The sequence below is a fragment of the Camelina sativa genome, chromosome 13 (assembly GCF_000633955.1).
Source record: "Camelina sativa cultivar DH55 chromosome 13, Cs, whole genome shotgun sequence".
NCBI classification, from domain to species: domain Eukaryota; kingdom Viridiplantae; phylum Streptophyta; class Magnoliopsida; order Brassicales; family Brassicaceae; genus Camelina; species Camelina sativa.
In genome coordinates this window covers 24,059,312-24,085,538 of record NC_025697.1, presented here as the reverse complement: position 1 = coordinate 24,085,538, position 26,227 = coordinate 24,059,312, and the positions used below count along the sequence as shown (strand labels likewise).

The following is a 26,227-nucleotide window of genomic DNA, read 5'->3' as shown; positions in this document are numbered from 1 at the left end:
ACAATTAATCAATCAATCGGATTTTAAGCTTGATATATCTTGGTGCAATTCACAAACAATCTAACAGTCCTATGCAACCGATTTTAAAGTTTTACAGGATTAGAACTCTTAAGATTTGTTTGTTTGTATACTTGGATGTTTTAGGGTTCAATAGCTTTAAAGTTCAAGTTCAATTATATAGTTTTAAGGGAGTTTGATCATGGTTTACCTTCCACCGTTTGGGTCTGACCGGTTTCGATCTGGGAGCTAAAGACCTCAGATATACCTTTGATCACGAACCACGAACCTCGATCCTTGTACTGCTATTGACCCGATTCTCGTCCCGCTCACGTACCGCTCTCGTCCGGAACCGCGAACTGCTATCGTCAGGAACCGCGAACCGCGAACGTCAGGAACCGCGAACGTACTCACCCTCGAACCGCGAACCTCGAACGGAACTTCAATAAAACTTTGATCACGAACCTTGCTTGCCCTTGAACACGAACTGATCGCCGAATAGGAGCTTCCGCGAACAAGGATTGAATCACAAACAGATCCCAAACAATGTCCTTCTCTTGAATAGAAACCGAACCGCTCACGAACAGGAACCGAACTTGGGTGGATCTCCGAACAGGAGCTTACCCCAGAACTTGCCGCGTACAGGATCCAAAACAAGGGTGGATCTTCGAACATGAACTTACCCCAGACTGGCTGCGTACACGGACGGAAGCTGATCGCTGAATTTGGGCGGCAGTTTTTAGGGTTTTAGGGTAAGAGATAGAGGCGGCGGCCGATTAGGGTTTTAGGGTTTTAGGGAGGAGAGAAACGGCGGCTGCTTAGGGTTTTAGGGTTAGGGTTTTCTCAGCTGGCCTTAGAGGCTTTCGTGCTGATAACGTGTTATGAAACTAGAGAGTTGAAGGATGAAATCTCTTTTTCTTATTAATCATAATCGAATGGAGGTTACATATATATAGGGAGTACAAAGGCTAAAGCCCAAACCAACATAAGAATAAGCTAATGGACTAATGGGCCTAAAGGCCATGTCACATAACATGGACCGTACATGGGCCGTATGGCCGTGTACCATGTACTGCATATGGGCCGGTCTATAGAGTCCACTAAGTGTTTTACAACAGTCCTTGTTTTTCCTTCTCTTTTTTTCTTTTTTTTTTGTCTCTTATATAGAAGACGCTGTTGGATATGGGCTCTGCCCCCATATGCCTACTCGGTCCAACAAGGCTTGACAGACAAAACAAGCTTGAATTCTAGCCCGACAGAAGGAATAAAATCCAACAAGCTAAATGGGCCGACCTCAAAGGGCAATCTCGAGAATTTGCAGCGGAGCAATAGGAAACCCTATCTCTACACTTGCCTATAAATAGCATAGTTCATTTATTGAGAAGGGGATTCGGTCCTTGGAGATTATCCTTAGAACAATATTCTCTCTCAAAATAGGAATTTATTATCCTCTTTGTAACTCCCTTCTCATTTGAGCTTGTAGCTTTACGATCGGCAGCTTGTCTGTAAGCTGTCGTACTCGATCTTAACTCTTTGGTAGTGACGACCTCATTTCTCGTTAATAAAAGGACTTGCTTCACTCTTACCCCCAAAAATCTTTATTTACTTAGTATTGTGCAATCCTCGGTACAAACAGACACCCTTCGATTTCTCATGAAGGCTACCACACATTTCGTGGGGGATTCTGGAATTACTTTAATCTCGGTGAGATATCTCCCCTCCCCCATGAAGTTGTTCGGTTGTTTTTATGGAAATTTAATCAACAAAACCAATTGATACCCACGTGGCAGTGCTAACTATTGTGCTTATGCAGGAATGGATGCTCAGATATCTTATGTGTTTCATTCTGAGAGGAAGTTGCACCCTGAAAAGTTTAAGAATCAGCTGGTTAATCAGGTACCTTGTTCTTTTGAATTTTGACCTTTTGGATTACACCTTTTCTTTTCATACTCCTTCTTTCTCTAGGAGCTATATACTAAACAAAGAATAAATATGTTGCATTGGCTTCACACTCCCTTCTCACAATGCTAGAGTACATATGTAAAGCATGTGTTTGACACATGCTAAGGAGATTTAGGGAACTACTGACTCTACTCCTGCTGTGAAATCGAAGAAGGAGAATAAGGAAGATGAGATGATGGTGATTGGTTGGAACAATGTTTCTCCTTGGCGTGCTTACAAGTTTGGGTGGTGTGACAGTTGATGAAGAAGCTATAAAAGCAAAATTGAGGTCGGCAAGTTATTGAAAGCTGATGAGATGAAATGCTTCTTGCTAAAGGCTGAGATTGTAAGTGAGGTGACTTCTGCTATCTCTTAATATGACTAGAGAGAGAGACGTAATCTAATCTAAAATGCATTTGCTCCTTTTGTCTTTTTGATTTTATGTTGGATAATCGGCTAATTAGTAAGTATCAGTTATATTGAGTATTTTGTGACCAAAATGAAATATACTCTTTTGTTTGCTATCATAATAGTAAAGTAGTATACTCTTTGAGTTCTCTGTAAAACAAAAACTTATGGTCATTGAAGTTATTTCCATGGAAGTGAGTAGAGATATAAATAGCACAAAACATTCCATCTCTCTCATTAGTTCACATACTCATTTCAATTTTATATGCAAAAGCAAGCAAACAAAACAATTACATTCAAACGCAAACATAAAACAAACATGAAACATGACAGAGATTAACATGATCAAAATCCATGTCTAATTGCATTTTTACATAATTGTTTCCTTTATGTGGGGTTTGATCAAAACCAATGTCTCCATAGACATTATAATCTACTTGCAAAATAATCACGAAATAGCCTAGCCCGTGCTTCATAGACTGATACAGTTTATAAGGTATAAAGATGTCCAAGATGTACAGATTGTTTTGTTGGAGCAAACGGTGTTAAAAGCTCAGTGGAAAAAAAATGAGAAAAGGTTTACCGAAACAAACCAACAATCAATCAACCTTGCATTTATAAACGCAAGCTGTTATGGTCAGTACAACACCAATGATCAATCCTAATAACGCCATTGCCAAGACTGTTGAACCCAACCAAACAATGTATAATACTCTGCAGCATTTCTTTCATCCGAACCAGAGTAATATTAACAGTGAGGAAGAAAGACATACCAGCAATGGTGAAGCAGATGTGAACTGCCAATCGGTATTTGGTTGTTCCTAGTAAATCGATCACGAGAGTGCAATGTCGTTAGGACTTTCCTTTCGCGGTTGGATTTGTCAAGATATTTGGCCCTCGTGGTTGTAGTTCAGATAGAGAAACATTTGTGCTTAGTACTGTGTCCGTTGACATCTCTGACCTCGAGCCTTATGGTAACCGGATTTGCATTCCAATCTATCGATATTGCTCCAAAATTTTATTGCCCTGCATGTAATTCATATGATATTGTGACCAATGTAATCCGGAGTGCCATTGCTACTTTGTTATATAAACAAGATGATAATGTGCAATGTTTTCTGTCTGTTATTAGTTAAACATAAATCGATTGGATAGATGGTAATAACCAATACATGAAAACACTATCCTCGTTGCAATTCACCCAAACCATAGTACGAATGTCATCAAAGAGAGAAACAAAAACATGGATTCAGCTACAGACACCCGAGAGAGCTTAACTCCTAATTGTACAACCTCTTCTTTTACATCCTCCATCCCAAAGTCACTCCTACAAAACCAAAATTTCTAGTTCTGACCCTGTAAGGCTGGCCAATGGAACGTTTACGAGGAAGAACACCACACATCGTCCGTCGGGTTTTCATCTGTATTAGATCTTTACTTCTGTTTTGCAGATGTCGAAGAATTAGAGAAGAATCTATATTCGATCTTCATTCGAGGTTAGTTTCAGTCTTCGGCGGAATGATCGTAGACGGCGAAGGACGATGATGGGAAACTTTCGTCTCATCATGTTAAACGTGTCTATGATGTTGACACGTTTCTTGAGATGTTTTAATGTGATCTTTTTCCTAAGTGGTGCGAATGAACGGGCTCGTGTTGGGCCTTATTTTATTTTCCTAGTCTGTTTTCTGGCAGTGCTTTTCTTTGCCCATGTATGAGAAAAAAACAAATGTTTTCTAATTAGTATGCATTATTCCGGGAAAACGAGCTATTTCCCCCCAAGAACTATCATATCTCGCTGGATGGAGCCCGAACTTGAGCCACAATCTATATAGCTATGTAAACTATGACCAATCTCTATGTCCCCCCAAATTAAAAGTTCTACACCTATATCCCCCTAGAAATGAATTGCTTCGGTTTATCCGGTGAACCGCAGACCAAACAATATAAACTCAAAATTAAACCAATTATGACCCGATCCTTACATAGTCACGACCCGATTCCTTACCCACAAATTCCCAATTTTCAAATATCACTAACCCTACAATCAACTTGACATTGTTCTTCTTCTGTCTTATTTTCTGGGTTCCCATTATCGAATTCGAGCTCCAGAATGAGCAATTTATCAACAAAGTCGACTGGAACTTCCAGTTCTCGTGCGAGAGGAAGAGTTTTCGGTGTGCCAAAGAGATGTTGGTGCGGGGAAGCTGTTGTGGCATTGATCTCGAAATCTGATCCGAATCCTTACCGGAGATACTACCGTTGTAGTTTTGCTGCAACAAATAAGGTAAAAGTTTTGTTTTTTTCTTCTTGTTTCATGATTTTGGTTGGTTCTAATTTATGGGAAATTGGTAGCTTCGGAACGATGAACACACGTTCAAGTGGGTCGATGAAGCTTTGCTGAATGAGGTAGATGCATTGATCTCGAGGAATGCTGGACTTGAGCAACAGCTGAAAGAGCTTAGGACAGAGAGGTTGGAGTTTGATACTATGGTTTATGAGAAGATGGAGAAAGAGGTCTTGGAGAAGGTTGAAGATGGTTTAGGTGAAGCCAAATCATGGAATAAAAAGATGATGAGTGTTATATTGTTAGTCTGTATGGTCATGATTGGACTAAGCAAAGTAGTTGGTTGAAGATGGTGTATGGTCATGGTTGTAACCTTTTGTGTTAAGACATTTGTATTACAAACCTTTTGTGGTAAACATGAAGCTCCATTTGTTTCAAACATGAAGTTAAACATGAAGCTATGCTTTCATACAAAATAATACAAAAGAGATAGGGAGCAAAGAGATTAAATTCAATGTCATAAACGTTAAAATAGATCATACAAAAGAGATAATAAAGGCAAGAGTTGTTGTGGTCAAAAATACATTATAGGCAACCACAAATTTCACCATTTGAGACAAAAGAAACTAAGCGACCTAGGGGAAGACAAGAGTTTATGTGGTCGAAAAATACATTATAGGCAACCACAAAATTAGCACCCTAGTTAGAAGTAGCTACTTGATCATTCTTGAGTTAGTGAACCTTGACTTGGTTCAACTTGAGAAGGCTGTCGAGAAGGCTGAAAAAAAAAATAGAAATTTAGTAAAACCATCAAAGTTAGAAATTTAAACCATCAAAGCAATAATGCATCATACCTTGGCAAATTCAGCCTTATGGAACCTAGAGTTATGGTTAGCTTCCCCACAAATGCCACAATGCATTATTCTTTTCTTCTGTTTTGGTTGCTTCTTAGTAGGTGACTCATTCACACCCTTCTTCCTTTTCTTGTCAGCCTTGGTCTGGTTTTCTTCAGGTGGTTCTGCAAACACTTTATTCCCATTTGTGCGAGGCCAAAACTTTGCACTCCTTTATGGAATTAGGCCTTCTTCATAATTTCTCCTCCATATAGCTGTTCGGAACCACTGGCAGACGTAGTCTTCAGCCTTTAGCGTCTTATGAATGATGAGACCATATGCATGCTCACATGGGATGCCACAAATTTGCCACTTCTGACACGTACAAGTCATCTTCTTTAGACAGACACGGTGAGAGTCTCCACTGACTTTGACTTCAAATGTGCCATTTGTGCTTGTTGATACCTTAGCCGTAGATGCTAGTTTTTGCTCATCCGCAAGAAACATAACAACATATGGAGTAGAGATCCCTGCAAACATTTGTGAAAAACATGAGTAGTATAAACAAAAAAAAATTACATAAGTAGGAGAATATATGTTTTACCTGTGTGAGAATGAGATAAGGCAGACCTCTTTGCAATTCGCACCATGGCCAGTCGTCTTATTGCCTCTAACTCTTGCCTTGTTGATGGAGCTGTTAAATGACTCAGTCGGGTTATTGTCGACATCTATGCAGTAATTACCAACCTTGTGGAATGCCCTGCACCAACTCTTTGGATTTGTCCTCATTACATCACTGTAAACGCGAGAATCATAAGCAAATATCCTCTCCAAATGCCGCATATACTCTGTCTCATTGTAAGACCATGCCAAATCCCATAGTAGTGGCTTCAATCGAGATTTATTTCCATGAACATTTTTCAAGTTCCCGAAGATGTGTTGAACACACATCTGATGCTCTATCTTTGGTAACTCCTCAGAAACAACTTTGATCAATCCCTGAGATAAAAGCATAAGTCAAGTTAAATAAGAGAAGCCAAAATAAAAGCATAAGTGAAGTTAAATAAAAAGAATAAACTTTCCTTTTGCCTATCGGACATCAGGATGAATCCATCACCATCATTTAACCCAAAGTCTTCTTTCATCAACTTAGCAAACCATAGCCAATTGTCATAGTTCTCAACCTTGACAACTCCCCATGCTATTGGATATATACCATTGTTTGCATCCCTGCCTAAAGCTACCAATAGCTGACCCTTAATCTTATTCTTCAAAAAGCAACCATCAATTCCTATGATCGGCCTACAAGTCGCCATCCATGTTCTTCTAATGTTGTCAAAACAAACATAGAACCTGTTGAACATGTCCTTCCCTTCATCGTCTGTAATACACTCGCCCTCTACATGTGAATTCGGGTTTGATGCCATAATCTCAGCTGCATAATCTCTTAATCTATGGAACTGCTCATCATACTCCCTCTCAATCCACTTTCTAGCAGTCTTCCTAGCAGCTTGACACTGAGGCCTAGTGATACTAATCTTCCAATCTCTCATTACGATTTCCTCAATCTTCCTAGGCATGAAGTACTCGAGATCATCTCTAATCTTATCAACAAACAACCTAGCTATATGAGGCACTGTTAACATCTCACACTCTCCATTTGGGATACAGCTATGCTTATCAACAAATTTATTGATCTTCCATACCCTATCATTTGAAAGAATCGACGCATAAACCTTCCACTCACATTTAGATCCATCCTCATCATTAACACCAACGCATTTATACCCTATTTTCGCTTTATCATACCTGTACTGCTTCAGATTTCTCCCGGTTTTGAGAACATAATCGAGAACCGCCTCCTTGAATGCAACTCCATTGAAAAACGCATGCTTATAGAACAACTCCCCATTGCCACGCCTCATATTCGTACGAGCTCTTGTTGGTCCGTCTTCATCATCGTCTTCACTCTCTGGATACACATCGTGGCGGATTGGAGGTTCGTCGCTAAAATCCTCAACTAGCTGTTCGATGTGAAATTCGTCTCGATCTTCACCTTCTTAGTCGTAATCACCGCCGGGATCTCTCTCAACTAACGACATCGTCTCTCAACTCGAAAGAACTCGAAATCGCAGTTTTTAGGGTTCTTCAAGTTTTGGGGATTTTTTCGATTTAGGGTTTTGTTGGGAGAAATTTGGGGATTTTTCGATTTAGGGTTTTCTCGAGATTGAGAGGATGATATATCTGGTTAAATCGACAAATTCGGGTAAAATCAGGTTTAATCTGGTCAATTTTGGTTTAGGCTATTCGTTAGACGGTTAAGCAAATAGTAAACCGTCACATAACCAGGTCTAGGTGTAAATAGATATAGAACTTTTTTTTCATGGGGATATAGGTGTAGAACTTTTAATTTGGGGGACATAGAGATTGGTCATAGTTTACATAGCTATATAGATTGTGGCTTAAGTTCGGGCTCCATCAAGCGAGATATGATAGTTCTTGGGGGGAAATAGCTCGTTTCCCCGCATTATTAAGAAGATTAGTATGCATTATTTATTTATGATTATCTTTATAATTGGTGATTATCTTCCTAATAATGCATTATTACGAAGATTAGTATGCATTATTCGAAAAAGATTAGTATGCATTATTTATGATTATCTTTATAAATGGTGATTTGGTTTTGTGGTAGTGTCTTGGAATTCATTATCGATTATGAGGTTTTTTCTTCGTTATTTTACAATTCATACAAAGATGAAATTCATTTTCGTCGTTCAAACTAAGTTGAAATTATTTATTCATTCGTCATATTCATGTTCATGATGTACATTATCATGCAGCTGCTTATAGGTGTTTACGTTCCAAAACATTCATAGCTTTGACCTCAACAAGGAAGATTATATCTCAAATGATGAATGTCATTCTTATAAGATAATGTATACAAATTCTTTCACATGCATCACTCCAACAAATTTAGTACAAACTTCACTCATATTATTTGTCCAACTTAAGATTACAAAGTTGATAATATCAAAACACTACTATTACATAATTTCGATTATTCAAATTGGTATTATTCTAGAAATTTTGGTAAATCTTTATACTCTAACTAACTTTTGAAAATTACTTTTATTGGTAAATTAACATTGTTCTAAATTATTAAAATATAAATCTGAAAGGGTGGATTGTGACATCTTGTACTACACCACCTCTATCTAACAGCCTTATGTTAATTATGATGCAAACAAGGTCATTGTTGCTTTTGGCACGTGCTAAGGAGATTTAGGGAACTACTGACTCTACTCATGTTGTGAAATCGAAGAAGGAGAAGAAGGAAGATGATGATGATGGTTGATGGTTGATGATGATGGTGATTGGTTGGAACAATCTTTTCTCCTTGGCGTGTTTACAAGTTTGGGTGGTGTGACAGTTGATGAAGAAGTTATAAAAGCAAAATTGAGGTCGGTTTCTATCAAGACAAAGAAAAGACTCAAGGAGAAATTCAAGTTATTGAGTAATTTGTTATAAAATCATAGACTCTCCAATTTAAGTATGCTATTTTCAGTTCAGTTTTTTTCCATGTTAAATTGATTTGCAATAAATGATGAAGGCTTGTTTTTTAATTTGAAAGGGCTTAAAATTTTATGTATAAATATAGTGCTTTCAATTATGTATTTCAATGAATTAAATTTCATATAATATTCACTTTATTATTTTTAAAATTATGTGTATTATGTAGTTGTTAGATTCACTAATGACAATCTTTTCTATTTCCATATTTTGTTCCTACTACCAATGCAAAACAGCTGTTACAGAAAATAATAATAATCACTAATAGGTCAGTGTCAAAATTTAAATTATAAATTAGAGGTTAAAACAGTGAGTGAATTAGTTCCGACCAAAAAAAAAAACAGTGAGTGAATTAGTTTTTTTTTTGTACTTTAAGTTTTCCATTACATACCGAAAACTTTGACATAATCTTTACCTCTTAAGGTCCAATAAACATATCTTAAGATATAACATAAAATTGTAAATAATTAGAATGTAAAACAAACTCAACAGTCACAGCCTCAGCTGCTACTTAAGAATGATGAACCCGCAACAAGAACACTCCGTTGAAGACTGGCCTATGACTCAACGTCACCACTTCCTCTCCACTCCGTCCTCTTCAATTAATAATAAGCTTATCAAAACGTATCAGAATTACCAAGTCATGTTGTCGGATTATAAGGCATTTCAAATACACCTTCATTCGAATTTGTTGTTTAATTACTGGATTTAGGGCACACATAAAACAACTCAGTTGTCTGTCAGAATCATGATTCACAATCCACGATCTCACGCTATATATAGCATATGTCTCTGCCACGCCTTGGAACAAGGAAATCAAAATATGAGTTGAGCCGTGAGCTTTACATCATATTCATCTCTTTTGAACGAACCAGCTAACCAGGGTTTTTTTTGCATTGCTTTTCCCAAGACGGTCTCTTGAGTAATATGCACTACTAGTAGAATTGGTTCACACAACAGGAATCGGAAAATTGTCCATGTTTTTAGATTGTTTTTGGGCAGCTTTGAAGGCCGCCAGTCTTGCAGCATTGGCAGCTGTATTGGCAGCTGCAACCGCTCTGTTAACTCTCTCATCAACCTTGTCTACGTCATAAGCCTTCTCCGCTGCTCTCCGTGCCTCCTGTGAATTTACAAATGTTTATGGCTTAATGCTACTTGTATACAAAGACTTGCTCTTTCTTAAAAGTTGGGAGGGACAGACAAACCTGGACTGCATTTAGCACTTTGGAATGGTTGACTGCAACAGGAGATATGGGAAAAGTTGAATTTTGTGTGCTTGGAATGTCGAGGATCCCATTTTGCCAATGGCCCGACTGTGTTTCTCCATTTCTGAATGTATACATCCCCAGCCCTTGCCGCCTACCTTCATGCCAAGCTCCTTCATACCGGTGACCATTTGCAAACCCATAGACCCCGAATCCATGCATCTTGTCAGCAAAGTATTCTCCTGCGTATACGTCCCCGTTCCTAGTTAAAAACAAACAAGATAGAATCTATCAGAAATACCTCTAATTTTCAGGAAATCATTCATAGACTGTGTAACTAAGGAGAGAGATTATACAGTTAAAAGGGAAGCCCAGCTAGGTTTCATAATCCAGGACACTAGGGGCACATACATTTGCCAGACCCAAATAATAAGATACAGGATTTGGTTGACGAGATAAACTAGAAAAATGGCATTCAACAAGTAAGTTACCTGAAGTGGTAATGACCAAGACCATGCTTGACGCCCCACTTGAACTCCCCAACATAGCGACTTGCGTCTTCGCAGGTGTGAACTCCGCAACCGTGACTCTGTCCGCTGGACCACTCGCCGGAGAACATGTCTCCAGTGTAGAATCGGTAAACCCCATAACCATGGCGAAGGCCCTGACTATACTGGCCCATGTAACGGCTGCCTCTGGCCCAGGTCTCAACACCATAGCCATCGTACTTGCCATCAAGCCAGTCACCTTCATACCTGCCGCTCATGGAATAGTAATAGACGCCGGAGCCGGAGCACTTGCCCTTGTGGAACTCTCCCTCGTAAACGTCACCGTTGCTATAGAGCTGGACCCAGCACCCGGAGGAGCTTCCCCTCTTGTCCGATCTAGGGCGAGAGCCGATGGACCAGAAGATGGGAAAAGGTGAGGGGAAGGAGCGTGCGAGGAACAAGCGGATTGAAGGGAGCCGAGGGAGGGCGAGATTGAGGGAGAAAATAAGTGCGGCGGAGAAACCAAAGGCAGAGAGGAAATCGACAAGGAAGGAGCGAGTGGGATGTGAGAGGAGGAAGTAGGAGAGAGGGAGGAGAAAGAGAAACAGAGGGAAGCGCCGGAGAGAGCGCCGCAGAGAAAATAAAGGGGGAGGACGAGGAGGAGGAGCGAAGCGACGCCTGTAAGGGGCGGCCGGGATAGAGGGATCACGGTGGTGGTGAGACACGATCTGTGGGAAGAAAAGAAGAGGGGGAGATGGATTGAAATCGGAAGAGACGCCGCTGCTTTCTTTTCCGATCTGAACTTCCGATTTCTTCTGATGCATCACATCAATGGAGATCCGGCTGATCAATTTCAGGGCCGAGGAAGATGATGATGATGATGATGGCAAAGAGATAGTTCCAGAAGACGAAAACAAATATTCTAAAGAGAATTTGGAAAAGAGAGAGCAAAGAAAAAAATTAAAATTAAAAAAAAAAAAAATTAGAAATTACCCTATCCTCCTTCTCCCCCAAGTTCGTTACGTATTCGTTCTTTTTTTTTTGGTTTACTATTTATTTTGATAGTACTAACTAAATTACAAAATCTTTCAAAGAAAGAGAAAGCTTCGTTGATTTTGACGGTGGCTTCCGGCATCGACTGGCTTTCATAGTAGTGTTGGCGGCTTTTTCTCTAGCATCGGCGGCTTCCATAGCGTCTTGAGCCAGCTTTGATTCCGGCATCGGCTGCTTCTTTAGCGTCGGTGGACGGCTTTGTCTCCGACATTGGTGACTTCCACAGCGTTGTTGGCTGGCTTTGTTTTTGATCGATAAAAACCTTTATCTCTCTTCTCTCTCTAGATCTTTGAGAGACTAAAGGTTTTTATGATGTTTTTTCCTCCCCGGAAACGGCCAGCTTCCTCAGTGGCGTTAGCTGGCTTTTGACCAGCACCGTTGAATACCAAGGGTGGCTAGCTTTTCTTCCAGCATTGATGGTTTTAAGCAAAATTATCCTTGGAAGATTGAAAAGTTGTTGTATGAAGTTGAAGAAGTTTTAAGATCTGCATTAATGGAGTCATATTCTCATCAAAGCTTAAATTGGGATTTCGTCTTTACTTCTCTCGACGATGATTGAGATTTCTCCGGCGATTTTGGCCTGAATTGATGCTTTTCGGCGACACAACAATCTACTAGTGGTCGAAGACTCCCATCTCTTCGACTTCCCACGTGTCAGCCATCATGTTTCTCTAATGTCACGTGTCCTTTGTGCTGTTTACAATGCTTTTCTTTAGTCTAAGGTTTCTTTATTGGGCTTTAGTTTTTTTTTTTTTGCCATGTCTACTTTTGCTGTCTATGTAAAATATTTGACTTGTTACATTGGCTTATCATGAATAAAACACAATTGCAAAAAAAAAAATCGTACTAACTAAATTACCAAATCCAAAAATTTTTATTTTTTTTAAATCTGATATTCACACTATACTTGGATCATAACTCATTTTTTTAACCTTAAACTTTTATTAATAAATGTTATGAAAGTAGAGAAACTAGAAGTTGTATTCTCTCATCTATTATTGATCAATCGAATAAGAGTTACATATATATAGTATTACATAAACCTTAAACTCAGTAGAAATAGGAAACAGCCATGGGCCTACAGCCATAAACCTTATAAACTTGGACATGTATGGGCAGATTATGGAGATTCATCCTCAATGGTTTACAACACTCCCCTTGGATGACATAACCGTGCAAATGCTAAGAGATCATCATAATACACTTGGGGATGCTGCCTTATTAAAATCTTACCAGGAAAATCCAATGGAACAAAACCATTGTGAAGGAAAAAGAGTACAGCACGTATTACTCCCCTGTTCCAAGCATCACTAAAAGTCCTTGAGTCTCCGCATCCCAATCTGGTGCGTGAGCTTCCTGAATGTTGATGTCGGTAATGACTTGGTGAAAAGATCAGCTGAATTGTCGCAAGATGGAACTTGCACCACTTGAACTTAGCCGGTTTGAGACCTAGCATTATGTGGATCCGATAAATAACATGCATCAGCAAAAACCAACTAAACCTTCTTTGTTATGGTTAGTATAAAATAAACCCAAATCTAATGTTCCTTGTAGGTAACGCAATATATGTTTGATATCGTTCTAGTGTCTTTGGGTCGGACAAGAACTAAATTTTGCTAAGAGGTTCACGGCAAAACAAATGTCTAGTCTAGTGTGGCTAGCCAAAAACATTAACGCTCCTATAGCACTGAGGTATGACACTTCCGGACCAAGAATCTCTTCATCGTCCTTCCTTGGACCGAATGGATCATTATCCAAATTTAAACTTCTCAGAACCATTGGGCTAGGCAATGGGTGAGCTTGGTCCATATTATATCTCTTGAGTACATTTTCAGTATATGCCATTTGATGTACAAGTTATCTATGTACTCAAGCTGCAATCCCAAACAGAATTTAGTTTTACCTAAGTCTTTCATTTCAAACTCTTTCTTTAGATATTCAACTGTTTGGGCGATTTCCCCAGAGGTTCCTATGATATTCAAATCATCCACATATACTGCTATGATTACAAACCCTTTGTTTGCAAACTTCTTTATAAAAATACATGGACTGATGGGATCATTCTTATAGCCTTCTTTCGCTAGGTACTCACTCAATCTATTGTACCACATACGCCCACTTTGTTTCAGTCCATTAGGGGATTTGTTTAGCCTTATGCAGTATTGTTCTCGAGAACCATTCTTATCTTTGAGCTCAATACCCTCTGGTAATCTCATATAAATATCATTATCCAGTGGACCACATAAATATGCGGTCACTACATCCATTAGCCGCAAATCAATTTTTCTCCTATAGCCAGACTTATTAAAATTCTAAAAATCGTTGCATCCATCACAGGGGAGTATGTCTTCTCATAATCTATTCCTGGTCTTTGAGAGAATCCTTGTGCTACAAGCCGTGCCTTATATCTCACGATTTCATTATTCTCATTTCTCTTCCTTACAAAGACCCATTTGTGTCCCACTATCTTTATATCGAATGGTGTCCTCAAGATCAGAGCAAACACATTCCTTTTCTTTAATGATTTCAACTCCACGTCAATGGCTTCTTTCCATTTTAACCAATCTTTTCCTTGAGTGCACTCTAATATAGACGTGGGTTCATGATCCTCATTTATTTCAAGTGCTACCTTGTATGCAAATATTTCATCAATGTCGACATCTTTTCGGTTCTATTGAATTCCAGACATGATATAATTTATTGAGATCTCATTATTATCAATACCTTCAGAACCTTGAGGTTCAGCGTCCCAAACCTCATTCGGTACCTTAGGATTTGTCGCCGCCATGTCTATGGTTTCCTTAACCTCGGTTTTATTTGCACCTTTCTTAGCTTTCCGATAATTCTTATCTTTGGAATCTATTGGTCTACCACGTTTCAAACGTGCTTTAGAATCTGTAGCAACTTGTTGATTGTGTTCCTTGTGAACATCAATACGTACTGGTGCATTACAAGCTGGTATGTACGGTTTCATAACTCTCTTTGGGTCAGCAAAGGAATCTGGCAATTGATTAGCTAGCTTTTGTAAATGTATAATCTTTTGGACCTCGAACTCACATGTTAGAGTCCGAGGATCTTGCCAATTTAAGGATGTTTGATTCCATGATAATTCTTTGACCAGCTTGTTTATCTCTCTACCCAATATAGGAAAATCGGATTCAGCAAACTGACAATCTGCGTATGTAGCCTTAAATAAATCACCCGTAGTTGGCTCTAGATACTTAATAATGGTAGGAGAATCATATCCAACATATATTCCCATCCTCCTTTGAGGTCCCATCTTAGTTCTCTGTGGTGGAGCAATCGGTACATAAACGACACACCCAAATGTTTTTAGATGGGATATGTCTGGCTCATGACCCGTTAATAATTGGGATGACGAATATTTATGCTCACTAGATGGCCTGATGCGTATAAGCTCTGCTGCATGTAATATTGCGTGTCCCCAAGCCGACATAGGAAGCTTCAACCTCATTAGTAATGGTCGAGCAATTAATTGTATTCGTTTAATGAAGGATTCAGCTAATCCATTTTGTGTATGGACATGTGCCACGGGATGTTCCACACTTACCCCCATGGACATACAATAATCATTAAACGCTTGGGATGTAAATTTACCAGCATTATCTAGACGTATAGTCTTAAGTGGAAAATCTCTTTAGTTACTTTGACTTGTGATGGCCTTATAATGAGTTTCCCTTGTGCACATGCTACACACGTGAGATTTTTAGAGATAAATCGTCTCTCTTTTAGAGTGTGCCCATTTGAATTTAATATCAGCTTACGCATCATGTTAGAACCCGGATGGTCAAGCCGGTCATGCCATAAAGTGAATTGTTCATTGAACATCTTGTTCATTGTCATATTAGCTTCTATCATATTTATTTTAGCATGGTAAAGACCAGTAGATAATGCGGGTATAGTCTCTAGGATTTTCTTAGATCCTTGGGTGATTTCAGTAATGTGTAGGAACTCTTGGTTCCCTTCACCCTTAGTTTCAACATGGAAACCATTCAAACGAATATCTTTGAAACTCAATAAGCTCTTTTTTGACCTGGGTGAATATAAAGCATCACTTATTTCAAGATGTGTCCCATTAGGTAAAAGAATATGAGCATGGTCGTAGCCTTCAATTAGGCTTGCTATACCCGTTATTGTGCTAATATTGGCATTTTTCAAAATAAGATTTACATTAAACTTTCTGGTTTATTGTAAGCATTTTATGTTCTAGATAATGCATGTAATCTCTAAAATACATTTCTTAACTTGGGTAATAATACTTATAGTTTCAAAGTATTTTCTTTGCTTATTGTCTCAACATAATTATGTTTCAAATCCTCAAGATTTGCTCTTTTATATGAGTGATTAAACTCATTTTGGGTGTGAACATAATCTTATATTTGTTTCATCACCTCTTTATGTGGGATTTATTAATTTTCTCCCTCGAGATGATGACACTTCATGTCTATCAATCTCGATTTGAATTCCACTATGTAATCAATAATATTCGCAAATTGGGTCATGTATTATATCTTACACCCTTTTAATTTTGAGACTAATTGGGAGACTATAACACATTAATATCAAATTGTGTTCACATAGGCAATAGTATATATACTCTTCAAGAGCTTTCAATATTTTTTTAATATAGCATAAAATTATATTCACTTCAATGAATAGACAACAAGTCAATAGGATGTGATTTACATTAATATTTCATAATTTTATATAATCACACACAAAAATAAAATTATAATATTTTTTTTACTATATTATGTTTTACATGAAAACAATATTTTGTGACAAGTATAATATATTTTAGACATAAAGCAATAAAGTAAATTAACGTATAATAAAGGTGATCCCAATGAATCCCTTAATGTTTTATTAGACACAAGCTTAATGTTTGTACGTTGTGCATAAATAATAAGGGTTTTGCTAAATAGTTTGGTAACTCCTTGATTTGGTAAACTAAGAACCATTATTTTATTGTCTCACTATCGATATTTGTTTAATCCCGTGATGATGCAATCACCTAATTGCTTAATTATTTTAATAGACTAATGGTTTATGATTGACCGTATGTTATAGAACATTATGTCGCATATGCTACGTTAATTGCTACATTGTTTTGAATATGTTTTGATTTGGTAAATCGTTGGTTTGAACTATGATGCCTAGTGCTTAATTGTCACATGATTTATTATACATTGATTTATGATCGAGGTTCACAAACTATATGATTTACGATCATGACATATCTCTCCATCGAGATAAGTATTATTTTCTATTTTATCAATTGGCAATTAAATAAGCATGCTATGTTTTCATGATTGGGTATTGTTTAATTAAAGATAACTGATTAAATATATATAATTATATTGATATAATTATATCAACGTTTTAAAAGAAATATTTATAAATAAATGATGCTTAATATTTATTTAACATTCGTGTATATGATTGTTTATAATATTTGTGAATTATTTTATTTGTTTAATCATCACGCTCCAACTTTTTTTGGTGTATAATTGTTTTAGTTTTAGGCTATCCGGTATTTAAGACTGAACCATATCAATTTTAGTAATTTCTTGTCTATTAATATATAGTTTTGTCTTGTAATATATAGTTAATATATGCATGAAATAATCCTATACAATATTTATAATCTAGTATGAACAAAAAAATATGTAAATAATTTTAGGTTTTAAAATTTTTTTTTTCTCTAGATAAGATTTTCTTTTTCTAGTTTAGGATTAAGACAAGAGTTTTTTTAGGAAAAATATTTCCTTTCTCTAGGGTTTTGATTTTAGGGTTTTAGTTTTAGGGTTTCCTGCAAAACAAAGAACACTTCCGATTTTAAGGTCTGATTTTAAGGTTTTGATTTTAAACAAACAATCAATAATAATCAGATTTTAAATTATTACACAATCAATTTAATTGCAAGCAATCTAAACAATCATAAAACCTCATAGCAATCGAATTTTAATGTTTTAGAATTTGGGTTTAAAGCTTAAGGGTTTTTTATGATTTAGAAGTTTAGGGTTTTGATTTGTTGATTGTATAATTGTAGATGTAGGGTTCTAATAGAATTAGGAATCAGATTCGATATAGGTGCCCGATGAGTTCGATTGTTTTACCTTACACCGTTTGGGGGTTGACTGGAATTGATCCGGGAGCTAAAGACCTCAGATATAACTAGCTAATCATGAACTAACCTCCACATGCGAGCTTTGAAACGAACAGGAGCTTGATCACGAACGGCTAATGAACCTCGGGCTTGTCATGATCAAGAGTTTTCAGAACAAAAGACGATGTGCGGCGGTTTAGGGTTAGGGAATTTTCTCAGTGGATTTTAGAGCAAACTCGTGCTGATAACGTGTTATGAAAGTAGAGAAACTAGAAGTTGTATTCTCTCATGTATTATTGATCAATCGAATAAGAGTTACATGTATTACATAAATCCTAAACTCAATAGGAATAGGAAACGGCCATGGGCCTACAGCCATGGGCCTTATGAATTTGGACATGTATGGGCCGGTTATGGAGATCCATCCTCAATGGTTTACAACTAGAAAAACATATTACAATGGCAATAGGGTCACACAAGGTTAACAAGACCCAATAAGCTTAAGAAACCATATAATTCTCATGCCATAAAAACTGAAAATAAAAAAGCAAAAAACAAACAACAATGCAAGTCTGAAAAAAATTCTAAACCAAACCAGGTTGAAAGGAACTTTACTGTGGAATGGATAACCAGTAAACATGAACACTAGATAGTTTGAACAATTAATTGTAATATTTGTACCATGAAGAGAATGTCGATCGTTTTATTGCAGATGAAATTGGAATGGAGACCAGTGCAGAAGATGCCAGCAATGTGGTACATGCTTTCATGGCCATGGATGCGTCCATGCATTAAATTAGAGAGGTATGGTTTTTACATCAATGCCAAAAATGTACTTATTAGAAGGAGGAATCCCTTTTACACTTTCACTACAAAAAAATTGAGGTATTGATAGCATTATGATGTGCGTGGTTTTTACCACTTCAATTTTTTACCTTAAAGACCACACAACTGCTGCAAGTGCACAGCTAATCGGTAGAAGTATTTAAGGATCGATCCCACAAAGAGAGAGTTGTTGTTTAGAGAATCCGTCGGAAGAGATGTAAGGCTAGAACTCAATAAAAATAGGGTTTTGGTTGTCACGGTCGTAAGTAAGCAAATAAACGAAAGTAAAACAAATAAAATAAATAAAACAAGTGTTGGGCATCAAGAAAAATCGCATGGCTTCGATGATCTATCTATCTAGGAAAGTTTAGGATTGGTTTGTTTATCTAAAACTCGGACTACAAAACACGAATGAACCGTTAACTTATAGTTCACAAGCTAACCGTCTAAGATCTCTATACTCCGAGACTCAACTGTCGCAGGCAAAGACGCATAGATCAAAGCATTTTAAGCAGGTTCGATTCTAATCCATGAGATTCCATATGTAAGGGGCATGTGCTTCCTATGACTCCTCACACATCTAAGTTAGGTCAAGCACACATGCAACCTTTTGGCAAAGCACACACACTTTAGATCATTGTTAGTTCATGAGGCTAACTTAAAGCATTAAGCAAAGACTTAGAATTAAAGCATAGAATAAACTAGAATATGAATCTAACAAACCCTGAAAATTGCCACCTAAACTAAGATCATCTCCCCCCTTTGATTATCCCTTTAAACCCAACTAGAAAACTACTCTAGCATGTCTAAGGGAATCATCAAATCAAGGTTTAAACAATTCATAAACATAAAAGAATAAATAGAGAAAAGGGATTTCGAACTTTAATGATTGTCAAACAAAGTGTAGGATCTTCTTCCTTTGAAACAAATAACAAAGCAAATAGAATAGAAAGAGTTGGTGGATCTCAAAGCTTCAAAGAGAGGGATGAGAGAGAGCTTCAGGTCGTTGGCTGCTCCTCTGGTTGTGTCTCTTGGCTGCTCCAATGATTGCACACTCTAAACCCTAGGGCTTAGAAGAGTATTTATAGGGTTTTGTCTAGGTTTAGGGTTTTGTAAGGCTAGAAACGTCTTTTCTTCTTGAGTGCAGGACAATGGGAGGCGTAGGAAAGTTCTGGACCGTCATGACTCCTCCGTGCCGGGCCGCAGTGATGGTTGCTAATCGGGCCGTCATTAAAGTCCACTTGGCTTCAAACTTATCTTCTCGTCAGTTTATAACACGCCTCGGTAAATCGGGAATCACTTTCTGGTGAGTGAATTGATTGAATTGATTCCACTTCGAGGAGAAAGATAACTCTTTCAGATTTCCATAGACACCAAGTACGTCGAAATGTGAGTTCTGTAAGTTCTTCAAAAGTGTCCCGTACTGCAAAGCTCTGAATCTGTCCTGAAATGTATTTTCCTTGTCTTTTGGTCATTTTTGCTATAAAACTTGTACGTAAAACCTTCTTGAAAGCTAAAATACTTGATAATAGACATTAAAGCCTTGAAATCATATCAAACTCATCCTAAATGCATACAAAAACTATAGCTAAAATGGGTAAAATAATGATGTTATCACATTATAATATAACGTTTAATGGTCTTTTGCTATAATTGACATATTCTTCAGTTTTTTATAGCGTTTATCGAAAACGAGACGCTATGTTTGATTGATGCGAAAAACCTAATTCATGTACCTGCTTATAACTTAGTGAAAAAAAGGAAGCAGCTACCAAAATTCATTCTCCCTCTCACTTTCGTTTACTCTCCCTCCATTGTTTCACTTATCAAGCTTTTTACTTTCTCACTATTTCTGTCCATCTATGATACTCACCTAAACTCTTAATTCAGATTCATAACTAGATATGTCATCTTCCTCTCTTCTCCAGCGAACAAAACTAAGTTATATTCCTCATCTCCACCAAAAATAATGAACCCCCAGATCTGTTTTAGATCTCGTCGTTGCTCAATCTCTATCGACGGAGTAACCGGATAAGATGTGACCAGAGTTGTTTTGTTGATTCTTTGAAGTTTGCGAGGGATATCCTTTGTCCTCGTCATCTTCGTCGGTGTTGCCATGATAACTCTCTAATTTACATGTTTTTAGCATCCCTTTTTGTCCATATTTTACATTGTTTATACCCTTACCTTAGTATTTTTAGGTCATTAACTGTAGGAATTCACTTTTAGGCCATTTAGGGTGTTGCATTCTTGCATTTGCATACTTTGGATGAAAACAGGTGCTTTAGAGCCTAAAATGGGGAGAAAAAAGGACAAATCTGAGCATGTACCCGAAGGAGCCATCGAGCTGGAAGAACAGTCCGAACCCCAACACGATCGAGGAGGATCCAAGAGCAGGAAGAACAACCCGAGAGTCTACCCGAACAGCAACCCGAGCACATCCTCGTTCACCCCATCGAGCAGACCTTCGGGCAGGACTGGGAAGCTAGGGTTAATGGATTTCCATATATATAAACCCCCCTCTTCTTCCTCGCAAACGAGCACGCCGCAGACCCTCAAACCAGAGAGCGAGAGCTTCTGAGAGAGATCCAGAGCGACTCAAATACTTTTTACTTTTTGTTAGGATTTATTTTATATCTTTTTGTCATTTTTTTTAGATTTCTACTTTGTACTCTTATTTCTTTACTCTATGTTTTTACACAATGCAATTTTCGTTCATATATGTTTTTATGTTTCTTGCTATGATTTCTGAGTAGTGTAGCAAAGTTTCTAAGGATGGGATAGATGATTTTGTGTTCTTGATCGGTTAGGATGTCTTAGTTTGATTGTAAATGTTTTATAGATTCCCTTCTAGGTTGGTGTTCTTAATGTTGTCAACAAACCGAGAGGGTGAGATTAGATCTAAGGTGTTTTACCACCGAGAGGTGTAGATGAAATGCTTGAATCAACCAATGCTAGAGATTTACTCACTTAGCCTAAGAGATTAGATGACTAAGGGGTTTATTGACAATAATGAATCGGTTCTCATTGCCTGCTTGGTCATGTTTCTCCAACGAGAGTTGTGTAGGAAAGTGATTAAGGTTGATTGTTTCTATCACGAGAGTGTTTTAACAAGATTTTAGAGATTCATTGTCTAGGGAATATTTGCTTGAGGCATGTAAGACATTTGTATTGGTCAGGAACACTTAGGATTCGATTACCCCATCCTTAGAAGCTTTCGTATTTTAATTGTTTGCATTTTTATTCATCACTCGACCCATTACCCGAACAGGTACACGATCACCTGCTTCGAGTAACACCTCGATTTGTTCATACCTTCTTTGCTTACTCGAACACCCCACCCGATCATGTACTCGAATGCTTGCATCGAGAGCTTAGGTCATGTGGTTTCTTGCTTATATTCTTTCTTTATTCATTTTAGGATTGTTAGACCAAAACCATATTTTGCCTGGCTTGACTTGCATTTTTCTGATTGCATCCTTCCTGCTAGCATAAACAACCATTTGGATTGATAATTCTTTGTACTACAACTGCATAGGGAATTGATACCCTGCGTGAAAATCCTGTTATCACGCCACCATCCCGTCTCCTATAACTGTTGTCGTTTCCTCATCTTAGCGTTTGAATCTGTCGAGTTTTTGTTTTAGGGTTCACCAATTTGTGTTTTTTATTCATAACTCTTATGATTTGTTAATTCTTCATGTAACACCCGTACTATCTCAAAAGACGGAACAACATGTAATACATCCGATCTGGCCAAAAAAGACCGTTTCTTTCTTTAAAATTCACCAACGAACAAACTTCAAACTGCAACTCTTGAAACTTACTAACCTGGGAAAAAGGGAAAGAAAGGGGTGAGTAAGAGGAGATCAAACTCTGCCCACTGGACAAACAGTAATCACGTTCCAAATATAATCAACATTCCTTACTTAGCATAGATTCAAAATGTCTATCAATCAAACAAACATCTTATTTTTCATTAATAACTTCGATATTATTTTATGCACTTTTGTGGCAACTACCACATTAAAACATTTTTTTTTTCTTTATATTATTTGAGAAGTTTTACTTTCCTTACAGATTTGGCCATTAACACTTTTATGGCTCCGAAACCTCATTCTTAGAAGGCCACGACCAATAGCTCGATTCTTCTCATACTGCTCGTCAGCGGTTTACGACCTGCAATGAACCCGTCGGTCCATTACAGTCCAACATCCTCAAGTATCTTTTCCTTTCTCATTCTCATCTCATTCTCATGTATGTTCATAATTATATGTATAATATAATATATAAGTTAATTCATAACATCAGATTATGTAGCTAATGTGCTTCACATATATCATGTTACTAACAACCTACTTTACCATGCACCCAAATCCACACAAACACATTCAACTAACAAACAATTCTTGAGTCTATACTCAGTACCTATCGAAGAGTATATAAAGAAAGAGGTTACTGTATATCCACAAATACCACCCTCACCTTACCCATTGGATTTAATCCTTAGTATAGAAAAAAGTAACAACAGAAACCCGCTTCACAAACAATCCTCGATCTTTCTCGGCAATTACTCTCGACAGATTTGATCGGCGGCTTGATCTGAGCCGTGAGTTTCTATTGTAAAATATATTCGATTATTGAATAAACGTTGTTTTAAGAGAGCTTTGCCTAAAGCCTAGAGAGGAGGACTCGCAACCCTAAGAGCTTGTGTTCAAACCCTGCAAGGAGGACTTGCAAAAACCACGTTGATATCTCGGCCTATCCTTATTGCTTCTTCGTCAAGTTACGACGTTCTAAGCAAGATCTGTTCGTGAATCCGAGTTCTCCTGGAGATCTAGCGTTCTTGTCCGTTAATTAAGCCTCCGCTCTCTATCAGTTGATATCAGATTCATCATGTTCCTGGTGATTTGATTTCCTTATGATGGATTTTAAGTTGGATATTTCTAATTTCTATGATGGAATCGGTGTTGATTCGTTCCTAGATTGGCTCGTCGAAGTTGAAGACATGTTGGTGTCTCGAAGTGTTCCGGATAATGAACTGGTTTCACTTGTGATTAAGAAGTTTCGAGGACAAGCTGCATCATGGTGGCAACAAGTGAAGACAGCCCGCAAGCGAGATGGCAAAAATCCCATTAAGTCTTGGGATAAACTTAAGAAGAAGCTTTGTGCAACCTATTTACCTCGTCATATGATGTATAATCGTTTGCCGAATTTGAAACAAGGAGTACAAGTTGTGGATAATTACACGGAGAATTGTTCCATTCAAGTTCAAAACGTTGTCGTTGAGCATATCTACGATGTTGTTGCTGATGATTTATGTACTCTGAAACTGGCCTCCGATGAAGATAGTGATCTTGTCGATGTGAAAGAACCCAACAACAAGGAAGACAATGACGTAGTTGTCGGTGTATAAAATGGCAATGAGTATGTCTATGTTGATGGCTATAATTTATCTCCTTTGGTGTATAATGCAGAGCCACAGTTCAATGTCAAAGTTGCTAAAGATGATGATGTTATTGCTTTGATAAACAACGATGTCGTGATCTTCACAGAAGGTGAAGATGATTTTCTCAACGCCAGTGGTACGGGAGATGAAGATGATGACAATGATGTTGCAGATCGTGTTGGGCATGATGATCATGGTCAAGACGTTGGTGGCAACATGGAGGACCTGGTCCGAGACGGAGTCAACGACGATCTTATTGGAATTTCTAGGGTGGAATACTCAAAAATTTCACCACTTGAACAAGATTTGATCATCAACAACCTTGCTAAGATGAACGAAGATTCATACATGGATAAGAGAGACCATGATTATTTGATTTCTCCTGCGAATTGGTACGGAAATATCAAGAGAGAGCCACCAGATCCTGGTCGAAACAGCTTTTTGTTGCTTAGCGATGTGAAAGAGATTAATGGGTCTAACCTTGTCTACTTAGACATAGCTGCAACGTCTCAGAAGCCGTCAGCTGTATTGGAAGCCTTGCAAAGTTACTTGACGTTCTATTGTTCTATCCTTCCTCAAGGAATCCACTACTTAAGTAAAATAGCTACATATAAATTCGAGTTGGCGAGGGAAAAGTTTGCTTGTTTCATCAATGCTTCAGATGTTCTCAAATCTGTGAGCTACAAGAAATATCCAGAAGATGGAGAATCACATGAATGCAGTTCAATGATGTGGGCTATTCGAAACAAATATTCAGTGACAAATTCTTCTTGTGTATATGGCGAAGACGTGGATATCATAATTAATCTTATTGATTTTTTATTTTCCATTAGAAAATGGCTTACACACACGAGGCATATGGTGGAATTTTTTTTTCACAAAAACACAATTTGTGGTGTTACCATCACGTGAGAAAACATGGGAAGGAAGACAAATGTTTCCGTTGTTATTTGCTGTGCGAACGAAGCATTATGGGGGAGTCTCGTGTCTGGGTTTTTCCTTTGATGACATAAAAATCGTGTGGGTGCTCGGTTTCCACAAACGACCACCGCCGTTTACATTGATTAACATGTTCAAGATTCAAGGGAGCCTTGGTTCCTGTGGTGTTTCCTTACTACAAGAACAGTTTATAGATCTCTGCAACAAGCTCTGTAGTACTCTGTTTTCTTATATGGATAATGAGGAAAATAATTATTATGATGATTCTTCTGCAGAAGAGAGAGAGACAATTGTAGTTGAAGTGATTGAGTATTCAGAATATTTTGTGTTTTTTCATCATGGTGGATTGCCAAAAGAAGAATACTGTGTATTCTACATGACAACTACAGAAGAGGAAAACATGTATGTGGTCTCAAAGAAAGAGTGTACTAGCCGGGAAATTCTGGAAGAAATCCCAATAAGAGCCACATCTTATTGCCAAGTTACTTATGAAGATCTGAATTCACATCACTGCCGGTTACTTGATCGTTTTTGTCGTAACATGCCTTGCGTGTTTGCTGTCGTTGGGCTCGTGAATATTAGCAACATCAATACATTTGATGTTTGGTCTGCATCACATATGCAACGTTGGGCTGCTGGTTTTGGGTGTTTTGTGCTTCATTTGGGATATATCATGGAGCTTGTCTACAATGGTAGCAAAGTATCAACGGTATCTTGGGATCGTATGGTGTTTGTATTTGCTCATCGGGATTTGTGTACCATGTCAGTTGAGTTTTGCAGTGAAGTTTGCTCATCGTGATTTGTGTACCATATCACTTGGAGCTGTTTTTACTCGTGTGGGTGCTTATTCTAAACGTCTGACATTTCTTTGTTGGAGTGTCGATTCTTTCCCTTCAAGAAGGATCTTAACTTGCAGAACATTAAGCTTCCTCTTGGCTTGTCTCTCTAACAAGCTTCGGTTCATGTTGGGTAAGCAGGCCACAAATGCGGTCGTCGTTGTGTTGATGTGGAAGTTACTTGACTACAGCTTGGATATGTATGCAACATTTTGTACTCACACAATTGTCACAACTGGAGCATTTCGGAATATGTTAGGATGTTTGGT

The 26,227-nt window shown here is 37.8% G+C and overlaps 3 protein-coding genes and 1 pseudogene across 3 annotated transcripts; 2 read left to right on the top strand and 2 right to left on the bottom strand.

Annotated features, from left to right (window-relative positions):
• LOC104738584 overlaps positions 1 to 2,064 on the top strand; it is a 17,703-nt pseudogene extending 15,639 nt beyond the window's left edge.
• On the top strand, positions 4,457 to 4,977 carry LOC104738583 (uncharacterized protein At4g04775-like). The gene is made up of 2 exons (XM_010458736.1): positions 4,457 to 4,630; positions 4,699 to 4,977. Exons 1-2 carry the CDS (start codon positions 4,457 to 4,459, stop codon positions 4,975 to 4,977), a joined length of 453 nt encoding a protein of 150 aa, XP_010457038.1.
• On the bottom strand, positions 5,698 to 7,388 carry LOC104738582. The gene is made up of 3 exons (XM_019234643.1): positions 6,648 to 7,388; positions 6,111 to 6,462; positions 5,698 to 5,993 (listed from the first exon to the last, which is right to left on the bottom strand). Exons 1-3 carry the CDS (start codon positions 7,386 to 7,388, stop codon positions 5,698 to 5,700), a joined length of 1,389 nt encoding a protein of 462 aa, XP_019090188.1.
• Positions 9,643 to 12,550, bottom strand: LOC104737781 (phosphatidylinositol 4-phosphate 5-kinase 9-like). Its single transcript, XM_010458041.2, has 3 exons — positions 10,730 to 12,550; positions 10,239 to 10,500; positions 9,643 to 10,153 (listed from the first exon to the last, which is right to left on the bottom strand). The coding sequence occupies exons 1-3, from the start codon at positions 11,548 to 11,550 to the stop codon at positions 9,983 to 9,985; spliced, it is 1,254 nt and encodes a 417-aa protein (XP_010456343.1). The 5' UTR covers positions 11,551 to 12,550; the 3' UTR covers positions 9,643 to 9,982.

What these genes read in the sequence shown, in the direction of transcription:
- LOC104738583 (XM_010458736.1), top strand. Translation starts at nt 4,457, where the DNA reads ATGAGCAATTTATCAACAAAGTCGACTGGAACTTCCAGTTCTCGTGCG. An exon ending in GTTTTGCTGCAACAAATAAG is followed by an intron (nt 4,631 to 4,698) that starts GTAAAAGTTTTG and finishes GGAAATTGGTAG; the next exon opens with CTTCGGAACGATGAACACAC.
- LOC104738582 (XM_019234643.1), bottom strand. Translation starts at nt 7,388, where the DNA reads ATGAGGCGTGGCAATGGGGAGTTGTTCTATAAGCATGCGTTTTTCAAT. An exon ending in TAGCATGGGGAGTTGTCAAG is followed by an intron (nt 6,463 to 6,647) that starts GTTGAGAACTAT and finishes CTTTTATCTCAG; the next exon opens with GGATTGATCAAAGTTGTTTC. An exon ending in CAATAAGACGACTGGCCATG is followed by an intron (nt 5,994 to 6,110) that starts GTGCGAATTGCA and finishes AAATGTTTGCAG; the next exon opens with GGATCTCTACTCCATATGTT.
- LOC104737781 (XM_010458041.2), bottom strand. Translation starts at nt 11,550, where the DNA reads ATGCATCAGAAGAAATCGGAAGTTCAGATCGGAAAAGAAAGCAGCGGC. An exon ending in CTTGGTCATTACCACTTCAG is followed by an intron (nt 10,501 to 10,729) that starts GTAACTTACTTG and finishes GTTTTTAACTAG; the next exon opens with GAACGGGGACGTATACGCAG. An exon ending in AAGTGCTAAATGCAGTCCAG is followed by an intron (nt 10,154 to 10,238) that starts GTTTGTCTGTCC and finishes GTAAATTCACAG; the next exon opens with GAGGCACGGAGAGCAGCGGA.